General features: G+C 41.2%; 1 protein-coding gene across 1 annotated transcript; it reads right to left on the bottom strand.

Annotated features, from left to right (window-relative positions):
• Positions 1-8317: 8317 nt before the first annotated feature.
• On the bottom strand, positions 8318-9433 carry LOC134336097 (somatostatin receptor type 2-like). The gene has a single exon (XM_063018780.1). The coding sequence runs from the start codon at positions 9431-9433 to the stop codon at positions 8318-8320; it is 1116 nt and encodes a 371-aa protein (XP_062874850.1).
• Positions 9434-10678: the final 1245 nt, after the last annotated feature.

Raw genomic sequence — 10678 nt, forward strand, 5'->3', positions numbered from 1 at the left:
CAGCACTTCCTTCCCTCCGTCCTTCCTACCTTACTGATTTTTTTGGTACGGTCGTCAACAGCAATACGGTTGCGATTTCAACAGTACACCATGAGCTCCTCCGCGCCCGCCTACGCCGCCTTCGGATTGGCTGAACTAGCGGATTTGCACACCTGATTGGTTAGCCTGTCTACTAGCTCGGTACCAGTTACGCTGGCAACCCGATTTGTCGAAACACATGCCCTTTTGCTACTGATTGGGCGGTCTTACCGGTCCCAAGCAACCAATCAGATCACTGAACCGTACAAATCACAGATTCACAGAAATCCAAATGTGCACTACTAGCAACAGTGTGTAAGCGTGTTACTCTAACGATGCCATTTTACCCCAAAACTGGACCAATGATGTCACTGTATCTGTATTAAGCACCAGACATCCCAAGTTGCAAAAACTCATTTCAGGGAGGTACCCCCGGACCTCGACCCCGACCCCCCAAGCCAAAAAAAAAAAGAAGCTAAAAAACCTCTTGCACACACCAAAGGAAATGGGTGATAACAAAACTTTTAGGAGCTGCTAACTGAGCTACTAAGCTAACTGTTTGCTATATCAGATAACGGATTTATGTTCCCTACATAGTGCACTAGATAGTATTTTAGATATGAATTTATGTTCCGTACATAGTGCACTAGATAGTATTTTAGATATGAATTTATGTTCCCTACATAGTGCACTAGATAGTATTTTAGATATGAATTTATGTTTCCTACATAGTGCACTAGATAGTATTTTAGATATGAATTTATGTTCCCTACATAGTGCACTAGATAGTATTTTAGATATTAATTTATGTTCCCTACATAGTGCACTAGATAGTATTTTAGATATGAATTTATGTTCCCTACATAATGCACTAGATAGTATTTTAGATATGAATTTATGTTCCCTACGTAGTGCACTAGATAGTGAATTAGACAATTGGTTTATGTTCCCTACACAGTGCACTAGATTGTATATCAGATTACGGATTTATGTTCCCTACATAGTGCACTAGATTGTATATCAGATTACGGATTTATGTTCCCTACATAGTGCACTAGATAGTATTTTAGATATGAATTTATGTTCCCTACATAGTGCACTAGATAGTATTTTAGATATGAATTTATGTTCCCTACATAGTGCACTAGATAGTGAATTAGACAATTGGTTTATGTTCCCTACACAATGCACTAGATTGTATATCAGATTACGGATTTATGTTCCCTACATAGTGCACTAGATAGTATTTTAGATATGAATTTATGTTCCCTACATAGTGCACTAGATAGTATTTTAGATATGAATTTATGTTCCCTACGTAGTGCACTAGATAGTGAATTAGACAATTGGTTTATGTTCCCTACACAGTGCACTAGATTGTATATCAGATTACGGATTTATGTTCCCTACATAGTGCACTAGATAGTGTATTAGATAACGCATTTATGTTCACTACATAGTGCACTAGATAGTATTTTAGATATGAATTTATGTTCCCTACGTAGTGCACTAGATAGTGAATTAGACAATTGGTTTATGTTCCCTACACAGTGCACTAGATTGTATATCAGATTACGGATTTATGTTCCCTACATAGTGCACTAGATAGTGTATTAGATAACGCATTTATGTTCACTACATAGTGCACTAGAAAGTATAATTAGATGATAATTTGTGTTCCTTACGTAGTGCACCAGTTAGTGTATTACATAATTAATTATGTTCCCTACATAGTGCACTACATTGTATATCAGATAACGGATTTATGTTCCCTACATAGTGCACTAGATAGTGTATTAGATAACGCATTCATGTTCACTACAAAGTGCACTAGAAAGTATAACTAGATGATGATTTGTGTTCCTTACATAGTGCACTAGATAGTGTATTACATAATTAATAATGTTCCCTACATAGTGCACTAGATTGTATATCAGATAACGGATTTATGTTCCCTATGTATGTGCGGGAGACTCCCGGAACTTCCGGGAGACTTGGGATGTCTGCTAAGCAATACTTGCCTAAGGGCCCAACAGTGGCAGCCAAGCAGTGGTGGGGCTTGAACCGGTGACCTTTCGATAACTAGTCCAGCTCCTTAACAACTAGGCAGCAACTGCCCTATGTCAGTTGGTTCTGGGACTGGTGTTGAGCTTAAAAGGCGTTGAGTATCAAGGTCCAAGAACGTTTTCCTCAAGAACTGGCCTCATCAGCCATCAGAGAGCCAAATACTGTTGGAGAACCAAGCATCACAATGGAGATCTATCCTCGGACTACAAGGGGATGCCATCATCATCATCAAGGTGTTTTTTTTCATAAGGATGTATGGGAAACCTGTTAATGCTTTCCATGGTCCCGTGGACTTGTATATATTTTAGGCTTATGTAAAATAATGAGGTTGTTTTTGACACTTATACACTAAAAATAACACAAAAATAATATAAAAACACTGAAATAAAAAGCAGATTCTTACAATTTCTCAGAACCCCGAGCTGTAACACAAGTTTAAAAGTGAAACAGGCGTAAAATCAAGCTAAATACAGATACATGTAGATGCTTTCAGTGAATCTGACGGTTATTCCACACAAATGCAGTTTCGTCTCATATGCACACTTACGCTCAACCCGAGCGCTGAACAAAGCGACTGTTCATTGTTAATTTGAAATTAAATAAATACATTAAAAAAAAAAAAAACTGAACACATTTAAGTTTAGTTTAGGGGAAATGTTGAGTTTAAGGGTACAAATTTCTTGACGTTTAGGGGACATTGAGTTACAAGGTACCACTGCCTTGTATTACAAATCATGCTGTGGTTTATGCTGCCACGTTGGGAGTTTAGTCTTTACAATGCATTATACAGGGTGTCCCTAAAGTGTGGACACATAGGCAAAATGCATATTTTCAATACATTTTAATACATTTCCAATCAATAACATATTTAATGTTAATATTTAATAACAAATTTAATATTTAATTTTCCACTATTTGTGATGCAATATGTATGTGTGTGTATTTTAGTAAACAAATAGTTATAATTAGTGATATTTCCTATGTGTCCAGACTTTAGGGACACCCTGTATAGACAGACAGTGATATCATTAATCTAGCACTGATTTTAAGGACAAACAATGCAGATCAGAAATTAAGCTGAAAACTCTTGACATAAAGCAGGGTACTTAGGGTGGCCACTTTCTTAACCCCAAAAAGGAGGGCATCAGACCCCAAAAACAAGGGCATGACAGTGGGTAGTCAAGATAATTTAAACCTTAATTGGTGTTATTGTGATGAAACCACACTGACTAGAAAATTGGCTTAATGATGAATGTTGTACTCACCACATGTAGAGTCGACTTGTGATACTTTCCTACTTTTTTAAATGTCAGGAAGATAAGCCGACCACTCAGAGCTGTACGTTGTTTTTCATTTTGAAAAACATGTTGACAGCGTGAACAGTTAATAAAACTTGGTAATTAACTAGCATCTCAGGGCTGGACGTTCCCCAATAAAGTGGTGGCTTTAAACCAATGAAATACAAGTACTTTCTTTTGATATGTTAAAAATGAATTATGATCATTACGAGCATCCCATTAGATTCCCAAGGAAGACAAATAAGTGTCTGTACAGGCATTGCACCAGACTGTGGACAGGCATATGAAAAACCAGTGCAGCCACCCTAAAACTGGACGTATGGACACCCTAAGGTCACTACATACGAACATGTTTACTTGTTTACTCACTCACATCTAAGGACACTTTAATTGCCTAATCTATGCCGTATTGATCACTGTGAGCTGAGTTCTTCTGAGTGCATAATACTAACACAGTGACATCATTGGTCTAGAAATGAAAGTGAAAACACACTCCCAGCTTGTTTACACACTCACTGACAGCTAAGGGCGTTTTTACTAGCCGGTCCACTTATTTGCATGGTTTGGAGGTTTGTAAGGACATCAGTGTATCTGGAGAGAACATGCAAAACATGCAGTTGTTTATGCTGCCATATGCACATTGATTCTCTTGCACTTTACAGACACAGTGATGTAATTGGTCTAGTTTTACCCTCTCTCATACAATTGAATTCATTAATTGTCTGTAGGAAGGTACGGTAGGAAACACCCCAAAAGGTTGCCAGTCCATCACAGAGCACACACACACACAGACACTTAGGGAAATTCTTCTTCTGGCTGATAGGCAAGAATGCTACCCACTGTGCCACCCTATGAACAAATTTCAGAAAAAAACATGCAGATCTGCAGATCTGAAATGTCACAGCAAGTCAATTGTTAGTGTAATTTGCTCTGTGATGGATTGAAGCCCTGTACAAGATGTATCCCTGCAGTGTGCCTACTGTTGCCAGGTTGTTCTGGACCCACCTTGAACCTGACCAGGTTAAAAGGATTACAGTATTGCTTTCGAATTGAACCCAAGTGTGAGTAAATTTGGATGAGTGAATGTATAAATAGTGAGTGCCCCAGGCATGGCTGGATTACTGACCGGGCCAGTGGGGCCAACGCCCAGGGGCCCTTGAGGTCAGGGGGCCCCGGGGGGGCCCTGGCCCAAAACATTTTGCGATGCCTATCAACATTTATGATACAATATTTTTTTTTTTCCGAGGGCCCTCCATTTTAAGGATCCTCTGACTATTAGGGACTTTGACCCCAGGGCCTCTTGGGGGCCCTAGCCATGCTTTTGGGGCCCCTAGTCATGCTTTTGGGGCCCCTAGCCATGCTTTTGGGCCCTAGCCATGCTTTTGGGGGCCCTAGCCATGCTTTTGGGCCCCTTATGAAAATGTATGAGGCGTTGTGGCACTGCTCTGACTTCGACTTCTGGCTATTAGGGGTCCTAGGAAAGAGGGGGGCATATTTTTAGAGGGCCCTGGTTATGAGAGCCCCTACCAGGGGGCCCTAGAGAAGAGCAGGGCATCCCATTAGAGGGCCCAACTCTTTGCCCAGGGGCCCAGACTATCCTTAATCCGTCCTTGGCCCCAGGATAGGCTCTGGATCCGCACAACCCTGACCAGGAGGGTAATTAATTAATATTATGCCCCACATAAAACACATGAGGGAACTCACTTGCATGCATTAAGTTGTGTTAGAAAGCTGAAGTACCTAGAGAACACCCCCCCCCCACACACACACACACACAAACAGGGTGAACATGCAAAACTCATCGCAGACAGTGACTGTAGGTAGAGATTGAACCTAGAACCGTGTGGCACCGACGCCACCTAGTGTCGGTGCTGCACAAATCTCTAGTAAAACGTGTACTATTCAATTCCTACATTTAGCAGACACTTTTATCCAAAGTCTGTCACCGCTGTGTGCTGGTCTGGGTCGCTGTTATCTGAAGCCTTTTCTGTTAATATTGAGCATGAGAACACACATGGAGTACCACATGTGAAATCACTTTCTCAAGGCATTTTACTTACTGTGGATGTATGTAATGTATATACGTACAATAGATGTATGAGGAAACTGAAATACCTGACATGTGAAGAACATGCCAAACTCATCACAGACAGTACCTGGAGGCAATGATTGGAGGAACTTCAGAGAACTGGAGGCAATCCTACGACGTTTACTAAAAATAAGTGCCTCCTCTGACCGGTGCGCAGTTCTTAGCGGACTCTGCACAAGCGCCTCTAACTGCTAATCAGTGTTAGAAGAGCCCACCAACAAAGTCCGGTCATCCCTCCCTAGCAGACACGATAGCCAATTAGAGTCTGCTGCAGACACTGCCAATTACGCCAGCTAGATGGCGCCCGACCGACAGGTGGAAACACAGAGTTTTGAACCGAGGAGTTCAGAATCTCAGCACTGGTGTGCTAGTGGAATATACTGGTGCGCCACCTGGGTGCCCAAAGTTCGGCTTTTTAAAAAAACTATTTTATACCCGTGGTCTATTTTGACTATTAATTATTAAAGGGGCGGCACGGTGGCTAAGTGGGTAGCACTGTCGCCCCCACAACAAGAAGGTCCTGGGTTCGATCCCCAGGTGGGGTGGTCCGGGTCCTTTCTGTGTGGAGTTTACATGTTCTCCCCGTGTCTGCGTGGGTTTCCTACAGGTGCTCCGGTTTCGTCCCACAGTCCAAAGACATGCAAGTGAGGTGAACTGGAGATACAAAATTGTCCATGACTGTGTTCGATATAACCCTGAACTGATGAACCTTGTGTAATGAGTAGCTACCGTCCCTGTCATGAATGTGACCAAAGCATAAAACATGACGTTACAATCCTAATAAACAAACAAGAAATAATTATTAAAGGAACTGTTAAAATTTACAAAAATGGCTCATTTTTAATAATACAAGATTAATTATAATCAAAGACATACAGTCAGTCAGTCACGCTGCTTTTGTGATTGCTTTTTATTTTCTGAGACAAACAAATACAATTAAAATAATTACTGTTTCTAACAACCATACAAAAATAAGTGTGGTTGTATAAGCAATACCTAGTATAGTAATAAAATATACATAATATTAACAATATCAATTAGAATAAAAATGACATCAAGCAAATGTATCTATTAAAGCATTTAAATGTTGCTCTTTTTATTCAGATGTCTTCAATTCTCTGACAAAGATACAAAAAAAACCAAAGAACTTTAATGTTTTCTCAGACCAACTTGATTTCATTTCGTAAATAAAGACATTCCACAATAAACAGGTGAATTTAGTTGTAGGTGATTTGGTCTAAAGGAACAAGTAAGCAAAGCTGTGAAAAAGTGCGTTTCTCAACACAAGATTGCAAATAATTGAGGTATTTTACCATCTACCGTTCATAATATTGTGAAAAGAAGTTAGTGTGTGAAAGTTACTTATTCTTTCTTTTTTTTTTTTCTTATTTAAATTTTGCTCTTTTTGTTTAGCTGTCTTCAATTCTCTGACAAAAATACAAAAACAAAAGAATTTTAATGTTTTCTCTGACCAACTTAATTTAATTTTGTACATAAAGACCTTCTGCAATAAACAGGTGAATTTGGTTGTAGGTGATTTGGTCTAAAGGAACAAGTAAGCAAAGCTGTGAAAAATTCTCCAATTCTCTGACAAAAACGCAAAAAAAGAATTGTAATGTCTTCTCAGACACCTCAGATGTCTCTCAACACAAGATTGCAAATAATTGAGGCATTTTACCATCTACTGTTCATGATATTGTGAAAAGAAGTTAGTGTGTGAAAGTTCTATATACTCTTTTACATTTATCTCTGAACAAACATGCAGCTTGGCTCATGTCATCAGTCAAACATCAAAATCTTATTCCCCCTTCACACATGCTTAAACCATTTCAATCTCTCCTCCCTAAACAATGTCTCCCAAACATTGTACCTGCACTGTCCCTCTAATTAAATTGTAAATAAATAAATCTCAGAACTGTCCGGTATATTTTACACGCAAGAACTAAAAAAATCAATTTCCTATTTCCCATTCTGTCCATGTTCATTACAACATGTAGGACAGACGTCAAGATAATTAAACCCTCGATCAGGCGCAGAGAAACCAGCCTGGTCGCCTTACAGACACAATTAACCGCGTCTAAGAGATGGAAAGTCAGAAGGGCAGTCACCTCGAGCTCACATTCTGCTGCATCATCAACGGCTGCTGTCTGGTCAGGATGGCAACATTATCTGTGAGCTCTGTGTAGTAATCTTTCTCCGTGTGGTGCAAATAACGTGGTAGCCGGGAGCCGGGAGTAGGTCTCACACAGGTCGCAAATGCAGACTGGATCAGGGGATTTAATTACATGTCTCTGTAGCAAAGCACAATCCATAACGTCACCAATTCATGGCTTGGTGTGATCTTCTGACTGGATGAGCAAAAATTCCCACAGATCGATCCAAAATCTTGGATAGGCTTTGTTAAGACAGCCTTTCAATATGAGTGATAGTTAATGGGAACTAATGGGAACACTGACAGATCCTAACATTATGCAAAGCTAATGGGGTTTGTAGATCTGTGAATTTGCTAGCCATGTAATCCTGGCCTTCATAATCTGATCCCTCATCATTTCAGCTGGTGTTACAAAGGAATGTGTATGATCTGATGTTAGCGCTTCATGCTGGTGTGGTCATGACTTTAGGTAGATGTCACATCTGCCAGCAGCCGCACTGTAAACAGGTCAACAGTGCCATACTGATCTGATCATGACTACAGTTTCTACCAAATGTTAGGGTTCTCTGGTTAAAGACCAGAAAAATAGAATTGGCAGCCAACTGATCCACCCTCTTACAGTTTTTTTGATTCCAATGCCCATTTCACTCATGGCCATAATGTCTAGTACAGCCAAAGTTGCTCAGCTCCTCCTCAGATACTGGTCTGCAGATCTCCATTCAGTAGAGTGCTCTGAGTCTCGGTTGGGTTGTTCATCATTCTCGTCTTGTCCTGTCTGCTGTCGCTGCGCTCGATCTCATCAAGCCCGCCCGCCTTTTTCTGACACAATACATTCTGGAAGCTTTTCTTGAAGTTGTCCGACAGGAAGGCGTACAATATGGGATTGGCGCAGCTGTTGGCGTATCCAAGAACCACCACGAAAGCAAAGGTGCTCCTCAAGATGGGTGTCGTGCTGATGGTGCCCGTCACGGACGTCACGTTGAAGACGTAAAACGGAAGCCAGCAGAACACGAACACAGCCACTACGATGGACACCATGCGCGTCACCTTCCTCTCTGAGCGCTTTCGTTTGGACGAGCCGACGCGTATCCCTGACGATTTCACCTTGATGATGATGAGCAGGTAGCACAGACAGATGACCAGCAGAGGCATGAAGAAACCCAAAATGAAGGTGTAGAACATAAAAGCTGTGTAGTAGGCGTCCTGGGGTTCCGGCCAGACGATGGTGCAGAAACATCCCCCCGGCTTACTAATCAAGCCACTGTAAATGACAATGGGCATGTTGACGAGCAAGGAGACTCCCCACACTGCTAGATTGATGGTCTTGGCCACTCTGGGCTTCCTCCACTTGGTAGACTTGATGGGATGCACCACAGCCAGGTAGCGATCAATGCTCATCACCATCAAGCAAAAGATGCTTGTGAATTGATTGAGAGAGTCGACGGTCATCACCAGACGACACAAGGCTGAACCGAAGGGCCAGTGCACCAAGGCTAGCTGCATGGCAATGAACGGCAGGCTCATCATGAAGAGGACATCAGCTACAGCCAAGTTAAGGATGTAGATGTTGGTGACCGTTTTCATTTTAGCATACCTCAAGATGACATAAATGACCAAGGCATTGCCACTTAGCCCTACAGCACAGACTACAAAGTAAATAAACGTGATGACCACCGTGCCAGTCTTGGTGAAGCTATTATCAGTGGCATTTTTCAAGCTCTCGTCCGTTTCGTTGCCCAGCATGAAGCTTTCATACATTAAGGGCTCAGACAGATTTGGGAGTAAAGATGGAAATATCCAAAGATCCATGCTGCTCTTCAGTTAGTTTTCTGGAGTCCCTGGAGAAGACAGTTCATCTAGATGGAAAGGAAAGATTAAGGTAAGCCACTCATCAGAACCACATATCCAATCAGTGCTGATCTTTTATCAAACACATACCATCCCTGCCCAGGAAACATCAACTGTATTGAATTTGAACAGGTGCCCCAGCTATGACGTCCTATTGTCAAACATTTTAACATTCTATGTGTGCCTGTCAACAGGTTTAGCTGGTGTTATTTAGATAAGGCTTGGTAGACGTTTTTTTTCACCCTTCTGCTCTTGCTCCTGTTCATATCGGATAACTGACGGCAGATGGTCATGCATTTGGAATATTTCTTGTTTCCTTGCGCAACAGTGTGACCTGTTTTTGAGGTTTGCAGTCACAAATGAAAGTCTGTTCTTGATTTAAATGGATAACATGCAAATAAATACTAGATTTTTTACAGTGTTCTGAAGCTATTAGAAGGGTAGACTAAATAAGTAGTAGAAAATAACAAGATAGCATTGATCATGCATGTTACTACTACTATGTTAATGCTATTATTATTATTATTATTTGCTCATCAACAGATTCATTCTGGCTGCTCAGGTGGCACAGCGGTAAAACACGCTAGCACACCAGACCCGGGATTTAGAATACATCGCATCGAATCTCAGCTCTGCCATCCGGCTGGGCGGCCACATGAACGATTGGCTGATTGATGGCACCTGCACAGAGTTGGGAAATAGTGCTGATCAGGGTGCGGCTCTCCGTGCACAGAGGTGATGTGCATATGAACTAGCCTTGTGCAGGTGAACAGAGGCAGTCGTACCGCTCACGTGTCGGAGGGGGCGTGTGTCAGTTGCAAAGCTCCTCAGTCAGCAGTGGAGGGTTGTATCGGTAGAGGTGAAGCATAACTACATTCTTTTAGGCAAAAATAAACTAATTCTAATATTTTTCCTAGAATTAAAAGTGATCTATAAAATAAATCATATTCTTTGTTGCAACATTTGAGTTCTCTTTTTCAGCATGACTATGCCTGAAGTTAAGTCTAGGCTAACTCCATTGGGCCACACAGAGCCTTGATCTTAACTCTATTTAACACTTTTGGAATGAAATGGAACATCAATTGTGAGACACACTCTTGGCCAGCATTAATGCTTCTTTGGCAGACAGGATCCAATATCCTGTGGAAAGCTTTTCTAGAAGAGTAAAGGCTGTTATAGCCACAAAGAGGGGGACAAATCTACATC

The sequence above is a fragment of the Trichomycterus rosablanca genome, chromosome 22 (assembly GCF_030014385.1).
Source record: "Trichomycterus rosablanca isolate fTriRos1 chromosome 22, fTriRos1.hap1, whole genome shotgun sequence".
NCBI lineage: Eukaryota > Metazoa > Chordata > Actinopteri > Siluriformes > Trichomycteridae > Trichomycterus > Trichomycterus rosablanca.